The sequence below is a fragment of the Dipteris shenzhenensis genome, chromosome 4 (genome assembly GCF_047967505.1).
Source record: "Dipteris shenzhenensis isolate YYH24624 ecotype China chromosome 4, Dip_SZ_1.0, whole genome shotgun sequence".
Taxonomy (NCBI): Eukaryota; Viridiplantae; Streptophyta; class Polypodiopsida; order Gleicheniales; family Dipteridaceae; genus Dipteris; species Dipteris shenzhenensis.
Genome location: NC_141599.1, coordinates 24,513,714 through 24,533,534, shown reverse-complemented (window position 1 = coordinate 24,533,534; position 19,821 = coordinate 24,513,714). Strand labels below are relative to the sequence as shown.

General features: G+C 45.9%; 1 protein-coding gene across 3 annotated transcripts in view; it reads left to right on the top strand.

Annotated features, from left to right (window-relative positions):
• Window positions 1-19,134, top strand: part of LOC147902630 (E3 ubiquitin-protein ligase BRE1-like 2) — a 32,083-nt gene extending 12,949 nt beyond the window's left edge. For 2 of the 3 annotated variants that reach the window (XR_015540891.1, XR_015540892.1), the window contains exons 13-20: window positions 1,476-1,670; window positions 1,981-2,053; window positions 2,149-2,235; window positions 2,385-2,522; window positions 2,689-2,891; window positions 2,987-3,152; window positions 17,812-18,450; window positions 19,001-19,134. Coding sequence is in view for 1 of the 3 variants with exons in the window: in XM_087373670.1 (XP_087229796.1) it covers window positions 1,476-1,670; window positions 1,981-2,053; window positions 2,149-2,235; window positions 2,385-2,522; window positions 2,689-2,891; window positions 2,987-3,152; window positions 17,812-17,943 (994 nt within the window). In the remaining 2 variants the exon portion in view is untranslated. The other variant, XM_087373670.1, reaches the window with a different exon arrangement.
• The last annotated feature ends 687 nt before the right edge of the window (window positions 19,135-19,821 follow it).

Here is a 19,821-nt window from a genome sequence, read left to right as displayed (position 1 = left end):
CTTAAAAATACACAACCCAGGTCACATTAAACCATATTTTCTAGCATCAATTCTTGTCCACGCTTGACATCATTTTTCACTGTGATGATCCCTGACTTGACCTCCATGTATTGACCATTTCTTATGACTCTCTTAGACTTGAGCTCTAGGAGAGTCAACTCAGTTGTGTCTTTCATACCCTTGGTATAGCTTGATCAAGTTTGTTGTCTTGCCAATTGACTCTATGCCCTTGGTCCACACCCAAGGTGCTTTGGATACTCTCTTCTGACTTTATACTTCACACGTCCTTCCCGTGATTTCATTCTCTGGATGGATCACCCTTGTGTGGAAAAAGCTGGAGAATAAACTCTTTTCCTTTCTGTTTTCTCCTTTAAAAAAAAAAACCCTTTTAGTTGGTATGCAGAGGGGTTTTTCCTCTGGTATTTTGTCAATAGAGGGCCCTTTTCTGGGCTCCTTTTTCTTGCTTCACATGTCCTACACCTGGCCGGGTCTTGGTTCACAGGCCCTTCGAGGGTTGGCTGTCGAAGACGGGTGGCCCGGGTGACCCCCATTGGGCCCTTTTGTGGGCTTTCTGTGAGGGGATTACATGCCCTTGCAGGCCGTTGTAGCCTCAATTCACCTGAAGGGGAGATCCCAAGATAATATTTTTCGATTTACTATTGGCAGCCGTTTTGAGTCATTGTTTTCTCCAGCGTGTTCTCATATTTACCTGAGATTCATGAGTGCGAGAAATAATGTGCCCATGTTCTTAATCCATTTACGGAGTCATATCGGTTATCAACCTTCTGCTTCCAAACTTCAAATTCTGGACACCTTGATAAATGAATTGTGTATTCATGATGTTGAATTACTTGGGATAGGTAGCCTTATGATGGGCGAATTAAAGGCATTATCTTTATTTCCTCTAAATCTAGGGAGTTAAGTAACTGAATTGTGCAGTTAAATATGTCTTCAAACACTGCATTCAAAGAGTATAGCTTCTTTTCTCTTTGAATTCCTTAGCACTATGAAGGATTGTATATGTGGATCATGTGGTGCGTGAAAGTTTTATCTAGACAAATTTAAACCTTAAACTGAACATGGATTATTTTATTCAGAGTGTAAAGCAATATGTGTAACGTCTTCAAGTCTTCACCTTTTAAAGTAATGTTGATAAGATCTGTACCACTGTACATAGTGCCAAGGTAGCCTCTGAAAGAAGACCGCAAACATGGTGCAGAATGAACGTTTATATAATGCCTGTATTATTATTGGTACTGTACGGAACATTGCTTTTGATTTTCTTATGATTTTCTTAAGGAAATCCACTTTATGGCTCTGTTAATTCTTTATCAAAGGTATTTCAAGCAAGGTATGATCAACTTTAGAGTGGGTTCTAGACTTAGTATGGCTTAAATATCCTATATTCATGTTGTGTAAATGTCATCTCACCTTACCTATTTAGTTCTGAATACCCACCCTTGATATATTGTCAGGGAGGCAAGAGAATTGAAACAGGCTGAGTGTAGAGCTTGGGCTCAGGTGGAAAGGTTGAAAGCAGCTCTTGATGAGCACAGCTTGGAGCTCAGGGTGAAAGCGGCCATTGAAGCTGAGGCTGCATGCCAACAAAGGCTTGCAACTGCAGAAGCTGAGATTGCAGAACTAAGGCAAAAGCTTGATGCTTCTGACAGGTTTCTTTCATCACCTTTTGATGGGATTTTATATAAGTATTTCTGGCCACTTCGTGTGATACACTTATAAGGATCAGAGAAAACTGAAATGTTTAGCAATAGCTTTCCGTAACTGCCTTTATGTATGAAAGCATACTATCAATAAACTTTTCTGTGGATATGTTCAGCGTCATGAGTAAATTGGTGATAATTTGTATCTATTGTCTCTCTCCTCCGATTAAGAATAGACTTGTTCGCTTTTTACAAGGAAACGAAGGGTCTGTTTTTGGGCTTGATTCCATGTATCAAATTCTCCCTTGAGGTGACGCAGGGATGCTATTGAGTCAAATGAGGTTTTAAGGATGAAAAGCGAGGAAGGGGATGCTTATCTTGCTGAGATAGAGGTTGGATGCTCTTTTTTGCAGTTGTCAGGGTTTTGTGGTTCTCCACTTCTTCCCTCTAGGAACTCTTACGATCGTGCTTCTGTGATGGGTTTCAGACAATCGGCCAAGCTTACGAGGATATGCAAACACAGAATCAGCGGCTACTGCAACAAATTTCGGAGAGAGATGATTATAATTTGAAGGTTGTAATGTATGCAAACATCGGGTGTCCAATCTCATTCTGTTTTCTGCCCTCCTGCATTTTTTGGGATTATTGCATACTTTAGATTGATGATTGAACTTTTACTGTGCTATTACAATAGACTTATCTTTTTGAATTCCATTGGAACAGTTGATTTTTGAAGGTTTCCAGGCAAGACAATTTCATGCTTCTCTTCTGGAAGAGAAACAAGGCTTGACGAGTCGTCTGCAACACATCAATTCCATGGGGGAATGCTACAAACAGAAAGCAGCACGGTTGGAAGAGGAGGTATTTTATGAAGTCTGAACAAGCTGACAATTATCTCAAATTCTGTGTAAATATACTTAAGAAAGGACAAAAGCTACTCACAAGTTTGCAAGTTTCTCCTGAATTGCTTGTATGCAACGAGTAAAATCTGAATAATTCGAATGACATTATAGACCCAAAACTGCAGGTACGATCTTTCTCTGAGCAGCTGGGAAAAGCAACAGAGGAGGCAAGGCAACATTTTAATGCCTTGGAGCAAGCAAAGCGGAAGTCTGCAGATGCAGAAAAGGAAGTATCATCTGCTAAATCTTCCCTTGAAGCTGCCTGTAAGGAACTTGAGCAGCAGAGGTCTAAGATGGTAGATGCTCAGACAGACCTTGAAAAGGAACGGTGAGGACAGTCTGTGTATTCGATGTCTTTCATAAGCTGTTGAATGATAATAACCTACAGGTAATTTAAATCATCATTCCTACATTCTACTGAAGGTTTGAGAGGAAAAGGATCCAAGAAGATCTTGCAAGTTGGAGCACTAGAGCTGCACGACTCAATGTACACAGTGAAGGCGGGCCTCTGGTGGAGAAATTGCAAGAGGAAATTAAGGAGTACCAGGCTATCCTGAAATGCAGTGTGTGCCATGACCGTCCTAAGGAAGTAAGTTACCAGAGCTTGCAATTCGTTATTGTATTATAATTTGTGTTATTGGACATTGTCTATATGTATGATTTTGTAGGAACTTTGCTGCCCCCCTTCCCCCTACTTCCCATCTTTTCTGCATTTCCCCCACCACCCATGCACACAAAAGAAGGAAAAGAAATGAAAGGAACAGATTGTACTGGACCAATGGGGGGAGCTGTAGCATGCTGAATGACACTTTCCATTATATTTTTCATAATGGATGCCATCTGATCTTTTTTGATTTTAATTGAGTGGTTAGAAAGTACGTGGCCTTGCTACTTACAAATTTCAACCTGTGATCTGATCATTGATCCTGATTGTTACATTGAATGGTGAGGGGGATACATTCATCGTAGTAGAATATCTGTTACTTAAGCAGAAACTCACTTTGAGTTTAGCTTTGTTGTGTACCTGGCCAGCAGAAATATTTCTGGATAGAAACGGTGTTTCTGTCCAAAAATGTTTCCCCCAAGAAAAGGCTTCTGAAACGTTTCAGAAGGGGCCTGAAACATTCAGCCCTCCTGAAGCAGGTCGTTTCAGACTGGCAGTGTTCCAGGTTTCAACTTTTTTCATTTTAAATTGTAGTATGCACTATGCACTATGTTTAAGTTACAGGTAGGCTATATGCTGTTACTTGTAGCATTCTAAAGTGTGTGTGCGCTCATTGTGCTGAACGTAATCTCAAAACCCCCTTGCCAATGTGGCATTTCCCTGTTTCGGCCTCCCAGAAATCCCGAAATGTTTTGGTTTCCTTTCCCGTTTCCCCGTTTTCGTTTCCTGTTTCCCCGTTTCCATTTCCCCCAACTATGGTACATGGATGCTTATCCTTGGATTAGCAGACTTATTCCAGCATGGGTAAGGGGCTGTGGGATTAAGGGAAGCAGGCTAATGTGGGTGTAGAAAGAAAGAAAGAAAGAAAGTTTATTAAAGTCTTCGGTGTTGGAAAGGTCACCTCCCCATCTGTAAGCCCCCATATGAGGATAGCATGGGGGAGGGAGACCTAGGGCAGCAGATGCCCAAAGAGAAGAGAGAGAGGGGGCTGCCACATGGGCAGCACCTCACCAGAGAAGAAGGCTGCAACAGATGGCGCGAATTACAGTGCAGATGGCGGGGACATCAAGCCCTAGATCTGACCTGGCAGGGCACGATGACATCAGCAGTGTACGGCGCTGGACACGTGGCCGGAGAGAACCTGGCAGAGGGCAGAACCAGCAGGCCTGGTGGAGCAGCAAATGGGGCTGACAATGGGCAGTGGCATGCCTTATATAGGCTGGGCCCTTTCCTAGATTGGAGGGCCAAAAGCCCTAAAAGTGTGGGCCAAAGGGACCTAATTTTGGAGCCCTTAAAGGGCTGGTTTTGGGGCAGACTGGTTGGCCCAAACAGACCAGCCAGTCGGCCCATTTAGGGCTGGCTGGTCGGTTACTTCAAGGGGCCCTTGGGGGCCTATAAAAGCAGAGGCCACAGGCCTCATTTCACATCCAGCAGTGCAGCTTCCAGTAGAGCAGAAAGGAGCAGCAGAGCACAACCCTTGAGGCCTACATCCAGAAGCTGAAGGAGTACCAGTGTTGCTGCAGACTTAGCTCAAGTGTGAGGCTGAGACTTTGGCTGTCTTCTAGGGCAGCAAGGAGCTGAGGTCAAAGGACGGAGAGTCCACATAAGCTCGAGGTGGAGCACGCGGGCTGGAGTCTAGAGATAGCCAGCAGATAGGAGAAGGACCTTGTGGTAAGATTAGAGGACCACACCATTGGTGGGACTCTAGATCTCTCTCTCTCTTGTATTGTGTCCATAGTATTGGACGGAAATATTTATTTTGACGTACAGGAGGTTGAGATAGAGGAGCATTTCATCTTCAGGTGTCTTGTGTACTATGAGATTTGAGGACGTTTCCATTGCCTCTTCAGGGATAGTTATGGGATTTTAGCCCGTTTCCTCTCCTACCCAGACCAGCGGTGTTTGGCAGGTTTCATTCATGAGGCACTTAGACACCGCGAGAGGATACTCCGAGCACGGAGACAGGAGCAGACTTCTTCCTCGGTTGATCCCTCTCAGAGCTCTATCACGGAGTTCTTTCAGCTAGATCACATGGACCCCAACGAGATGAGGCCTCGACATGACCGTGATCCGGAGCCCGTGACCCGATAGCTGAGATAGAGAGTCGACACACAGATCACACTTGGAGACATCCCCTCCTTGTTTAGAGTCGGGGCCCGACCAACGGGGGTCATAGTAGCCCTGGTTAGACGCACGACCAGGAGACGTGTCAGGACCGCACCTCTGAATGGCCGACAACACTCTATGGCCGACTTCATGCCTCCACTGCCTCATCCATCCTGATATCTTGCTGTTGTTGAGGATGATGATGATATTGATGATGATGCTGAGATTGATATATAGTCGACCATCGACATGACTATGTTGTACTTAGGACTTAGTACTGCCATTCTGCATTTTTGCATTTTTTGCATTTTGCATTGGTATGGATGCTCGTTTAGTAGCTCCACTACCACAGCTCGTTGTATCAGAATTTTCACAGTCTCATATAGACCCATCGGTCTTTTGAAGACTTTAATAAACTTTCTTTCTTTCTTTTCTTTTTCTATCTGGCCGGTTCATTGTCTATTGATGAGTCTGCACATCTATTGAATGCACATAAGTAAAGAAGTTTGTGATTCCACACCCACACTACACTGTGTGAGCTCCTGGGCATTACTATAAGTCTTCCGTTGTGTGTACCCTCTGTTGGGTCTTTTTTTAAACATGGTATCAGAGCCCAAGTAAGAGGCTCACAGGGGTGGGAGCCTGAAGGCTGGGACCTTGCTGAAGGACGACCTTGATTCAGAAGCTCTTGGGAATCGACTTCCACGCTGGATGATTGTGCCCTTGCGAGGAGGGTGACTCAGGTTCAGTCAGGTGCGTTCAGAGTTCTTGTCTATTTAAATTGAGTTTGATTGACTTTGCTGTGTGGTATAAATAGCAGAGATGTTGACCTCAACAGCCTCTTTAGTCCTTGCTCTCCCTTCCTCCTCCCCCAGTTTTCTCTCATTCACTCTCCCTAACTTTGGAGAGGCTGAGAAACTGGACGGGACTAACTACCCGATCTGAAAAGTGAAGATACGGAGTCATTTAGTGGCTCAGAAGTTGTGGAAGCTGACCACGGGAGTGGAGGCGAAGGCAAAGGACATAGTGGATAGGCAAGGGAAGATATTCATGGCAGTAGACAGAGAGGAGCTCGAAGCTTGGGAAGACAAAGATGCCCATGCCTTGGCAATAATCATAGGGACTACGGCGGACTCCGTTCTTCCACATATCCAGCCTGGTCGAGACGTCAGTAGAGGCGTGGGCCACCCTGAAGGATCTGTACGAGACGGACAACACCTCCTGGATTTTGCTTCTTCAGCATCAACTCTACAATCTTGATATGGAAGAAGGAGATACGGTACATAGCCATTTGACGAAGGGCAAGGTGGTGAGGGATCAGCTGGCAGTCGTTGGTCAGAAGACATACTCATGCCATTTGGCCTTGATGGTACTGAGGAGGCTACCTCGGAGGTTCAAGAGTTTTGTTACGACTGTGACAGCAGGACAGAGGACCAAACCTCTGACGTTTGAGGAGTTGGGTCCATTACTGCTACAGGAGGAAGCTCGGGAGAAGCTCTACAACGAGGACAAAGATGACAAGGTGATGCTGGCAAAGGATTTCGCTGGCAAAGAAAAGCGCAAGCCTAACAGTGGCAAGTCCAAGAAAGACGACTCTGACGACGAGGGGACTTCTAAAAGGAAGAAGAAGAAGAAGTGCTTCTACTGTGATACACCAGGACATTTTGCAAAGGATTGCAGAAAGAAAAAGGTGGATCAGAAAAACAAAAAGGAGTATGACTTAGATTCAGAGGGAGAGGCCAAAGCAAATGTGGTAATCAAAGAGTTGTTCCTGGTGACATCACCGAGTGTTACCAAGGTAAGATATGTTGATCTAGAAATCACAGTGAGGATGTCTGACATAGAGATGTGGGTCGACGGGGAGTCAGATGCCTTTGTGAAGGTGAAGGACATCATGGAGCGCTTGGTACCTTCCAGGTGTGTGGCTGTTGACACTGACACGAGGGTGGATTCCATGGAGGGTCCTGGGGTCTCATGGTCAGATGGATGCTGGAATTTAGAAGGGGACAGTTCAGGATTACACAGGTTCTTGGTGGGTGCCTCATTGAGGTACATGGTTTGCTTTCTGGGCAAACACACAAGCAGTACAACAGTCTGGTATGTATTTGATATTTTGCATTTGAGCCTTTATAGCATGCTGTGGAGAGAATATGCTCTTCATTTGTCTCAGGTGATACGAGATTGGAAGGAATTGGCCTTCTTCGAAGGCAGAAGGGGAAGTATTGGTGCTTCTTCAAATCTTGGATGCAGATTGCTAGAAGGTGATGGACAAAGAGTACTGAAGTCAGAAGAGTACCTGCTCGAGAACTCAGCGAGACTTCATGGTCCAGGCTATCTGGAAATATTCATTGGTTGCAGACCTTGCCAAAGGAAGGACGGGTTGAAACAGAGCCTTAGAGCATGGTGCCTGGAAGACTCCAGGTTGTTCACTCATTATGAGGGGCACAATTGGAAGATCGTGACGGTTGGGTTGCTCGAGTTCAAAGGCAGGAACGTGATTGAAGGAGGTGGTGCCAGGAGGTGCTACCAAAGATGGACTTGTGTGCAGATTGCTAGAAGGTGATGGACAAAGAGTACTGAAGCCAGAAGAGTACCTGCTTGAGAACTCAGTGAGACTTCATGGTCGAGGTTATCTCGAAATATTCATTGGTTGCAGACCTTGCCAAAGGAAGGACGGGTTGAAACAGACCCTCAGAGCATGGTGCCTGGAAGACTCCAGGTTGTTCACTCATTATGAGGGGCACAACTGGAAGATCGTGACGGCTGGGTTGCTCGAGTTCAAAGGCAAGAACGTGACCGAAGGAGGTGGTGCCAGGAGGTGCTACCAAAGATGGACTTGTGTACCTGGATGGTGTGTAGAGGCGGAACCAGACTTGGTGGAGCAGGAGCCACTGGATGAAAAGCTAGGAACCAAAAGGTTCCAGAGGATTACGACTAGGGAGTTACTGGAGCATCTTCATCGACGTGTTGGCATTGGGCTTGGATGTGTCGGTGAGAGGGGGTGTTAGAAAGGTCACCTCCCCATCTGTAAACCCCCATATGAGGAGAGCATGGGGGAGGGAGACCTAGGGCAGCAGATGCCCAAAGAAGAGAGAGAGAGGGGGCTGCCACATGGGCAGCACCTCACAAGAGAAGAAGGCTGCAACAGATGGCACGAATTATAGTGCAGATGGCGGGGACATCAAGCCCTAGATCTGACCTGGCAGGGCACGATGACATCAGCAGTGTACGGCGCTGCACACGTGGCTGGAGAGAACCTGGCAGAGGGCAGAACCAGCAGGCCTGGTGGAGCAGCAAATGGGGCTGACAGTGGGCAGTGGCATGCCTTATATAGGCTGGGCCCTTGCCTAGATTGGAGGGCCAAAAGCCCTAAAAGTGGGGGCCAAAGGGCCCTAGTTTTGGAGCCCTTAAAGGGCTGGTTTTGGGGCAGACTGGTCGGCCCAAAGAGACCAGCCAGTTGACCCATTTAGGGCTGGCTAGTCGGTTACTTCAAGGGGCCCTTGGGGGCCTATAAAAGCAGAGGCCACAGGCCTCATTTCACATCCAGCAGTGCAGCTTTCAGCAGAGCAGAAAGGAGCAGCAGAGCACAACCCTTGAGGCCTACATCCAGAAGCTGAAGGAGTACCAGTGTTGCTGCAGACTTAGCTCAAGTGTGAGGCTGAGACTTTGGCTGTCTTCTAGGGCAGCAAGGAGCTGAGGTCAAAGGACGGAGAGTCACCCATATTTGAGATTCATTAGTAAGAAAACATATCAAAATCTTGAGTATGAGATGAATTTAACAATATGCCATGAGTAGAAATTATTCAAATTAACACGATTGTGTTCTACTCTAAAAGAGCTTCAAATATGTCTTTACATCTTAAAATTTGGGTAACACATGAAAAAGTTACATTATTTTTTGTTTTACCCCCCCTCACGAGCGTCCATACCAATGCAAAATGCAAAGATGCAGAATAGCAGTTCTAAGTCCTAAGTACAACATAGTGATGTCGTCATCAGTATCATCATCATCATCGTCAGCAGCCAGATATCAAGATGGATGAGGCAGTGGAGGCATGAGGTCGGCAATAGAGTGCTGCCGGCCACTCAGAGGTGCGGTCCTGGCACGTCTCGTGGTCGTAGCTCTGTGTCTGACCAGGGCTACTGTGACCCCGACGGTTGGGCTCCGACTCAAAGGAGGAGGGGATGTCCCCGAGTGTGATTTGTGTGTCGACCCTCTATCTGAGCTATCGGGTCACAGGCTCCGGGTCACGGTCATGTTCGTCTCGTGGGAGTCCATGTGATCTAGCTGAAAGAACTCCGTGATAGAGCTCTGAGAGGGATCAGCCGAGGAAGAAGTCTACTCCTGTCTCCGTGCTCGAAGTATCCTCTCGTGGTGTCTAAGTGCCTCATGAATTAAACTTGCCAAACACCGCTGGTTTGGGTTGGAGAGGAAACAGGCGAAAATCACGTAACTATCCTTGAAGAGGCAGTGGAAATGCCCTCGGATCTCATAGTACACTGGACATCTGAAGATGAAATGCTCCCTTGTCTCAACCTCCTGCATGTCACACAGTGTGCATGCGCCTCTCCCTGGGTAGTCGTTCTGCTCTGCCGCTCTGTGTGAAGAGACTCGGAACTGTCCAAGAGAGATCCTCAGTGAGTGGGGTAGGTGAATCTGCGTGTATCCTGGTGGGTCAATGAAACCCTCCGCTGTGATATGTAAGAAGTGATCTCTGTAGAAGCTAAGCTTCACTGGGAGTTCACTCGGTCCCAACCAGGTCTGAAATGTGTGTAGCTGTAGTAGATCCTCACGGATAACCTAGTGGACCTTGTGTGATAAGAGGGGAGAAAACGGAGCATGCATGCTGTACTGGAAGGGAGGTAGTCTATCCATGTGGAGCCCCAATCGCTCAAACCATCTCTCTGTATGTGCATACCAGCACCTTTGGTCTCCTGCTGCAAGTGCGATAGAGGAGGATAGAGCTATCCATGGTAGCCTGCTACGCCCCGAGGTATAATCCCCATATTCCCTATCTCGGTACATATATGTGATGACCTGAAATGCAGCATCTAATTGTAAAGGGGGTGATCCAAACTCAGCCTGAATGATCTGGTGAGGAACGGATGACTTACCACGAATCATCCGTAATAACATGAGAACCTGTAGCCGCTCCACACGGGCCCACTCTGTATCCGATAAGTCTGGCCCCCAACAAGAGTTGCCGTACATCCCTGCTGGGCGAGCCAAGGAGTCAAAAAGCAACCCCTTGGTGCATGGATCCTGAAAGTGCGAGCGGAAGCACTGCCTCTCTAGTCTGGCCAATGAAGCATACCCTCTACTCAAGCGTGCCTGCATCGCGGGTCTCATAGTGAAGCTGGGTCCGGAAAAGATAACCCCAAGATAAGTGTATGATGAAACTATTTTAACAGATGACCCCACAAATGTGAACTGCTACTGATGCATGATGGCTCGAGATGTATTGAAGATCATGACCTTGGTTTTACCCAGGTTGACTTTCAAATCATGAGACTCACCAAAGGACTGTAGTGCGTCTAGGTGTCTCTAAAGCCCCTCTGCTGAGGAAGACAAGAGAGCCATGTCATTTGCATAAAGCAAAATTTGGATCAGCTTGTCCACAAGAGAGCAACCTACACCCCCTTGTGTCTGCATCATTGTCTCAAGCTCATCAATGTAGAGGCCAAACAAGGTAGGTGACAAAGGACACACCCTTGTTTGACCCTGATGGTGCTCATGATCTCGTCTGTCCACAAATGTGAACTGCTCCTGATGCATGATGGCTCGAGATGTATTGAAGATCATGACCTTGGTTTTACCCAGGTTGACCTTTAAATCATGAGACTCACCAAAGGACTGTAGTGCGTCTAGGTGTCTCTAAAGCCCCTCTGCTGAGGAAGACAAGAGAGCCACGTCATTTGCATAAAGCAAAATTTGGATCAGCGTGTCCACAAGAGAGCAACCTACACCCCCTTGTGTCTGCATCATTGTCTCAAGCTCATCAATGTAGAGGCCAAACAAGGTAGGCGACAAAGGACACACCCTTGTTTGATCCCGATGGTGCTCATGATCTCGTCTGTCCACCCGGATCTTGCCCGAACTTTGCTAGAAAAACTCTCTCGTAAAGTGCCATGACAGCCCAAATGATCTCCTGGTCATAACCCAAGTCCTATAGGCGCCGTATGAGGCGGGCTCTCGAGGCCGTATCAAATGCCTTGCGGAAATCCACAAAGCAACAATAAACCCTCTGCTTCCGTGACCTCGGCTACTCGATGATACATCTGAGCATGAGAATGTGGTCCATGGTTCCATGATCACGCCGGAATCTGCCGGCCTGTCCTGCTGCTCTAAGTCCTCGACACTCTGCAAGTCTGCTAACCTCGGAGTCAAGTACTGATGCATAAATCTTGGACATGACATGTTCAATCATAATGGTCCTGTAGTTCTCCGAGCTCATGGGATCCCCTGCCTTGTGGATGGGTGAGATAGTGTTAATGGTCCAAGTGTGTGGAAATCCCAAACAAACCGCTTCATTAAAAAGCTTTGCTAAGATCGGGGCTAGGTAATCCCATATGCAATGAACTCAGTGCATAGCCCCTCATGATCCTTCGCTCAGCCATTATGAAGTTTCATTATGGCATCCTTTACCCCTCCTCTAGTGAAGAGGGTGCAGGATGTGGGACTGGCTGATTTGGGATGTCATAAAGTGTGCGTGCATAATCAAGCCAGATCTGAGTGTCAGTGAGTGGCGGAGGGGACCGTCCTTCTAGAAATCTCTGCCAGAAGTCCTTAGAGTTGTTACTAAACAAAATGGTCAGCAGCTCCTCCTCGTTCCGACAAACGAAGTCTAGTTTCTTTCTCCGTACCAGTCTAGAGTTGACGGCGTAAAGCCTTACACTTATCATCATACCGACTATTACAGGGTACGGTTCCAGGGGTGATGGGCGGGTGGAGCAAGTGGTGTGGGGGAAAGCGTGAATGGTAGCCTCGTGTAGTGAGCGGGTGACAAGGGTAGCACAATCCTCTAAAAGGGGTATGAAGTCAATATAAGCGAGAAGTATGTACAGACGGCCAGAGTAAGAAGGTGAGTGATTCCGATCAAAGCATATATCGTGGTAGGTGGAGTAAGCATTGAGTGGGGTGGAAGGTGTTGTGCGAAGGGAGGTGGAGATGCTAAAGAAAAGGTATGTATGATCAGCCCCTGGGGGGAGAGGTGCTACAGTGAAGTCAGTAATGTGAGATGTGAAGATAGGGGATCCCATGATGTAATCAACAACATTGGAGCGCCCCCCCCCCCCCCGATGTGGAAAGCATGTGAAACCACCTGAAGCGGGCCATCTGTCAAGACCATCATAGATAATGAGATCATGTATCTTACCAAGGTCTAATAGGGCTTGCCCATAAGATGAGAATGGACCTCGCCTGTCAGCCGAAACCCGTAGCATACCTACCTCCTCAAGGTTAATATGTGGCAGTAGAGTGGAATCATCTCTGAAGTCAAGAAGTGGTACCTGACGGGCCCTTGTCCTCGCGCTGAAGTCCCCCGCTAGAAGGACTTCTCCGCGGCTAGAAAAGTCAATGATGGACTGATAAAGGGCAGCAAATGGGGATGTCTCATCATCACCTCGGATATCTCTGACAAAGTGGGAGGTCTCAGGGGGGAAGTAGCAAATTGCGACAAACAGATCCCGGCTGTCCATGTTTCGAATCCCGATCCAAAGAAATCAGGAAAGTGTATCTCTCTGCTCTACTGAAATGGTCTTCGAAGTGTGAATCTGAAAAGGACTACAACTCCACCTGAACCTCGAACTCCTCCTGTATCCCTTGTCTCATCTCTTTAGGCAGACTCCCATGTATATCCACTGACTATTGGAAGAGGGCGACTCTGATGTATCTCTGTATAGAAGACTATGTCGTGGCCTGTATAGGATTCCGAGAAGTTCCCTGGTTCTGACCAGAAGATACCATTATAGTTGCAAATGGTGCAGGACAAGGTCTCGGATATCTGAGTCTCATAGACCCCGCTTCCCTATGTAGGGGAGGGGGCAGTTGCCGCACGCGTCTCTCCTCAACTTGTAGAGGTGTGAGGTCCTCATCCATAGAGATTGTTGGCTGATCTCGAAGGACTGACCTACGTCGTAGAGCTGAAAGTTGTGCCTGAGTGTCATGGATCCGTATGATCAAAGGTTGCTCTCGGTTGGGATCTCTCCCCACCCGCCATGCCCTCTCTATCCTGTGCTCAGCCACACCCAAGGTAGCGGCCATGAACACAGTCGCATCTACCATCGGTGTAGCCTTAGTGCGTGCGATCTTGCGTACTCTGATGTAGAGAGCCTTACTGGCTCTCTACTTCTGCTCCATGAGGGTAGCCGAAACGGTTACCCTTGTGGGTTCCCGTTTGGCCATGTCAACCCATCTGGAAGTCTCATCAATAGCAGATTGCATGCTCGCAATTTGTGCCTTGACCACCGGGGTACTCCCTGGGACAGTGTATATGGTTGTGATCTCCTGTCGGAGCTACATGATATCCTGTCTGAGTCCCTAAATAAGACCCGCCTGCTCCCGAATGGCCCTAGCTTGCTCCTGTATGATGTGGCTCTGCTCCTGGTTGAAGCGGACCTGCTCTCGTGCGAAGCGAGTCAGCTCCATCTCATGCTCACGAAAACTATGTATCTCCATGAGCAAGGTCTCACGGGCCTCTAGGGTATCAATCCACCCACATCCATGCTGAAATTGTGGTGAATGTGGCATGAAAGTGTGGGATTGAGTTCGGAAACTGGACGGTGACTGAGTGAGGAACAGAGATGACAGTGGAATGGATGAGGCAGTCCCAACGGGGTGTGGGAGTGTGGGCTGACTGAGAGGGAGACGGGAGAGTGAAGCGTAATGCGGAACAGTGTATGACACCTCCGAAGTAGGGGTCAAAAGCAGTGCGAGAGCTGTAACAGGAGAGGAGGGGAAGGGAACAACAACCGGCGCCATGGGCATGAGTATGTCAGTGATCGTAGATGTAGAGGGAGCTGAGACTAGAACTAGAGTTGAGCCTGAAGCGGGGGCTGAAGTCGAAGTAGAGATAGAGATAGAGGGAGCTGAGGCTGGAGCTGGAAACGAAACTGAAACTGTAGCGGGAGTTGAGGTTGAGGTAGAGATAGAGGCTGAAGAAGTTGAGGCACCTAGTCCACTTCGGTTGTAACGTGTGTTCACATCCTCCAATTTCAATTGTGTCGTTTGCTTGTTTTTGTTGGTGTTGTCGTCTTTCTTGGCTTTGTCCCCCATTTCTCTTGGGGTGTGGGTCTAGGTCTTAGTGTCCGATCGGGAGTGAGCATCAGTTCCCCCCCCCATAATGGGAAGCACGTCCAGTGCGAGGTGATGGAGAGGCGGGGTGGAAGCTTGAGGTGGAGAGGCAGCCAGGAGGTGAAGAAGGAGAGGCTAAGATGTCGGGGAGTGTTTTTTTTTTTTTTTTTGGTGGTGAAAAAAAAAACAAAAAAAAGAGGGGGGAGGGAAAAGGAAGGTGGCGAGGGGGGCGGGGGTATGTGGGTGTAAGAAATCCTAGATTTACTATATTTAGAAATGTGCTTAGGAACAGAAAGAAGACTGAAAAATAGCAGAGAACAAGGAATATTTGTATTGCTTGAGTGTCTGTAGTGTGTCATCCATACATTTGGGCCTCTCTTATATAGAGAGTGGAGAGTCACACATGAAAAGGTGTGTACTCCAAAGTGTATGTGCATGAAGAGGTGTGTACCCCTTGTGAAGGGTGTGACCCTTGATGAGAGGGTACATTACAATGGGAGTGTCTCTTCAATAGAATGTCTCTTGTGAAGGGTTGTGCCTCATAGGAAGTGTCCCGTGAGTGATAAGCATGTACAACAGCAAGAAACTCCTTATCATAAACTGGGTATCGGGTTTGGATATCGGAATGTTTATGGCTGTCAAAAGCAATAACTCTACCTTCTTGCATCAAGACTGCTCATGTAGCGATGTCAGAAGCGTCGGTCACTTCAAATGGAAGGTTTTGGTCAGCAATAGCCATAACTGGTGTGGTAGTGAGTGCTTGCTTGAGTTGTTGGAAACTATACTCTGTTTCGGGAAGCCATTGAAAAACTGCTGTGCTTTTCAATAATTCGGACATAGGAGTTGCGATTTCGAAAAACTAATAGACCTTTGTATGGTAGAAGTTTGCCAATCCGAGAAAAGAGTGGACATCATGAACATTCTTAGGAGTAAGCTAGTTTCGGATTACCTTGACCTTCTTGGGATCCACAGAGATGCCTTGAGCTGAAATAACATGTCCCAAATATTTGAGTTGGGTCTTGAAGAACTCACTGTTCTCAACGTTGATGTAGAGAGAATTTGTGCGGAGAACTTCAAGAACTTGGTGAAGATGTGGTTTGTGCTCGTATAGGGATCTACTGAAAACGAGGATGTCATCGAGGTAAACAATGACAAACTTATGGAGGAAAGGCCTGAAGATGTCGTTCATTAATGTCATGAATGTGGCCGGGGCATTGTTCAACCCAATAGGCATGACCAAATATTCATAGTGTCCATACTTTGTTTGAAAAGATGTCTTGTACTCATCGCCTTCTCAGATGCGAATTTGATGATAACCTGAATGAAGATCAATCTTTGAGAATTGTGTTGCGTGTAGAAGTTGATCGAAGAGGTCATCGATGCGAGGCAATGGATACTTGTTTTTGATAGTGAGCTTGTTGAGGGCTCGGTAGTCGATGCAGAGGCGCATTGACTTATTCTTTTTTTCCACAAGTAATACAGGAGATCCGAAAGGACTGCGACTGGGCCAAATGTGACCTTTGTTGAGTAGTTCGGTCACCTGTCTTTGGATTTCTTCATTTTGAATGTAAGAAACCCGATAAGGAGGTTTCGACGGTGGATTACTGTCGGGAATAAGTTCGATTGGGTGATCCACTGGTCGTCGAGGTGGTAATTGCTTTGGCAATTCGTGTGGAAAAATATCCAAGTAGGGCTGGAAAAAAGGTTGGTTGAGGTACTCAAGAGGATCCTTAGTTGGTGTCTCCTCTACTGCCATAACCAACAGAAGTGAAGTCTTTACTAAGCGCACAGATGTGGTCTTTCAGAAATGTATTCTCAATTTGTAATTCTCTTTCGTCGGTACCCATTTTGTCAAGTTGAATAAAAAACTCATCTTTCATTTCTTGCAGCCATGTTTTGATAATGCCAGAGGCAACTGGGGTTGAAGGAGAGTCCCTAGAACCAGTTAGCTCAATAAGTTTTCCCTGGTGGATAAACTGGATAGTATGGCTGCGAAGATTGATTGATGGATCATAGTCGTAGAGCCATTGTTGTCCAAGTATGACATCGTACCGAGAAAGAGGCATGATGTCGAAGTTCAACTTGTCCGTATAATGTTGGATGCGAAAAGACAAGTTTTTGATTTTGGTGTTGCACAAGAAGGTAGTTCCATTTGCGAGTTCAATCTGATAGTCCATGGGACTAGGATTGGTGGTCAACCGAAGTTTGTCGACCATAGAACTAGCTAGGGGGTCTTACTGATCGTGAGAGTACAGGGGTAGGTTGTAGAGTCCACAGAGTGATGAGGCATGTGGGCAAAATGTGTACTGCATATATATATATATATATATATATAGAGAGAGAGAGAGAGAGAGAGAGAGAGAGAGAGAGAGAGACTTCAGAATATTAAACCAGAAAAGATCAGTGTTGGCACATGTTTTTGTGGTCAGAGGTTAAATATATGTGCAAGCTTGCCTAGAAGCAAATAGAGCGAGAGAGAGAGAGAGAGAGAGAGAGAGAGAGGGAGAGAGAGAGAGAGAGAAGAGAGAGTCTTGGGTTGAGCATCTGGTAGAAGGGTAAGAGACTTTTTTCTCTCCTGGTGCTTTCCTAACCTGATTGTCTAACCGTTAACATTGCAGCGCTGCCATGATGGTAAATGTCCAGATTTTCTAAATAAAGATTGCTGCAATATAAAAACTCACATGTTTACAAGGATTAGTTAGTTGCTGCCACTGTTTCAGAACTCTTCTGGATCTGATAAAAATTTCCCCTTGAACTTAGACCATACCTAGGCAAACTTCGTAGTACTAGACTTGAAGACACACTGACTGCCTTGGTGCTTATGCAGGCATCAAGTGATACTCCCTCGTACCCTGGGCCTTCTTCTTGTCAGTGTTCATGTCTCTGTAGTTTCATGATTTTTGGTTGGCCTTTGGATCATGGAAAAGTGGGAACCTTTTCAGCAGAAGTATGAGCCATCGTCATTGCTGTTGGGGAATGATGGGCTCCTCCCTGCTGAGCTAGAACTGTCTGTTTGCTCCTTTAGTCTCATGTTTGCACTGTTGTGTGCAGAGAAGGTTTTTGAAATTCATGCCCAGGCACATATCTTCATAAATGGGATACCTTAGTTCGGCTCTTTGTATCTGTATTCATATGCAAAAAAATCTGTTGTCAAGTCATACTGACATGAGTTACTGTTCTTGACAGGTGGTGATCACGAAATGCTTTCACTTATTTTGCAGCCCTTGCATTCAGAAAAATTTGGAGATGCGACATCGCAAATGCCCTGGATGTGGAATACTCTTTGGACAGAACGATGTTCGGAATGTGTACATTTAATAAGCATATGTTAGTCCATATTTAGCTGTGTTATACCTGGATTCAATGTTTCCAAAGATGTTTTGGTCACCATACCAGGGGACATGTCCATATGACAAATAGGTCAGTCACAAGCAGCTATTGGACTTGTATTTCTTCGCCTCTTTTATTTGGCGTCGTCGTATTTTATCCAACCTCCAGTGCTTGTAGACTCGGACTATAACAGGTGTCTTGGTTGAGTGAGCCATCGATGTTGGGAGCATGTTTTTGCTTCCAAGTTCTTCCATGAACAAATTGAGCTGTAGTATCAATTTTTTTCGATGCTCTTCTACATATGAGCATTTTTGCTGCTTCGACATGTGGCAATTCCAGGGCTATGTTTGACACAGGTTCAAACAAGAAACTAATTAGACTTCTTTTGCAGTTCACTAAGCAGCACATGTGCTTGTCTGGGATACTGCCCAGTTGTTGCTGGCTGTTGGGTCTGTTTCAGAATTAGCTAAGCTGAACACCCTTTTTTTTCCCCTGGTAAATCCCTTTTTTTTCATACCATCTTGCATATTTGGTTTTTAGAAGAATGTTGAAATCACAGCCAGAATTGATGTTGCAGAGTTAGAATTTGACCTTAATGTTGAACAATGTCCCGAGGACACGGATTTGCCATCTCATTATGTCTAAAGGAGGAAAGAGATGTGATTTGTGCATTCCTGAAATACTGCTACGAACAGCCCATAAGCCTTTGACTTCTTTGAGCGAGTATTTGATATCCTCTGGAGTCTGTCTTCAGAGGGTTTAATGTACACGTGCTTACATTTGTGTTGTTTACACTATTGTGTTACATGTTAGATGGAGCTGCACAAGGTGGACAGGTCTCAAAGTTTTGTGCCTGTCATTAGTCTCTACAAGAGGAATGACTAGATAATTTTTTAATGGGTGTAGAAACATCACTTTTCATTACTCTGCATGTGCGTCAATGATGTCTTATGCTTTCATGGTCAGAGAATAGCCATGGACCTTGGGAATAGTGCTGTTGTACATTCTGTTGTGTTTGGAAGATTAATGCCTGCATACATTGCAGCTGTGGCAAAGGAGCTGTATCACATCATTCTCTGCACTCAAGAATCTTGCAGTCCAAATTGGTGGGAGAAATGACGAGGAATGGACATGAGAATTCTTGCACTACTTGAGCAACAAAGAAAAACAAGCTGTCCTATGTGATTCATGTAGTTCTAGAAGCTAGGTACATGTCCAATTGGGTTTGTCCAAATTTTGTTCTTAGAATACATTTTGGAATTTTTTTTAAGGTCCTTAAAAATTGAAGAGAGACCGTCTTACGTTACCAGGAAGAAGGGCATCACTCTGCAAGGCTTCCACAGTCCGACATGTCAGTTGTATGTATACTACACTATAACAAAATAGTATGCCTCAATGTAGGTTAAAACTTACAATTCATTTTAAGAGCATGTTACATCTAGAAAAATCTATTGAAAGGCACTTCAATTGAACATTTGAAACGGTCGTATGTGACACAAAGCTGGCTTGGAATTATTGAGATGTTTTCTAAATCCGAGGAGCTTGTCAAGGTAGCCAGTTGTCATGATTTTTTTGATGGGATTACAAGTGTCCTTAAAGAGGCCTCAATTCAGAAGGAAGTCAGGACATGGTTGATATCAGGAGTAGAATTTTTTTTGAACAGAATGCTTTAATCTTGAGAACTTGCCATTGCCTAAGAATGCTCATCATTGTTGTCATAACTTGGTCAAATGGGGAAGATTTTTTCCTGTTGATCCCTCTCTTTTCAGTTGAAGATTTGAAGGTTTAACATTGATTGTGATAGGATGCCTTTGAATCCTTGTGCTGCTTTTGAAAGCCGTGCTAACCCAAGGTTTTTCAAAATGG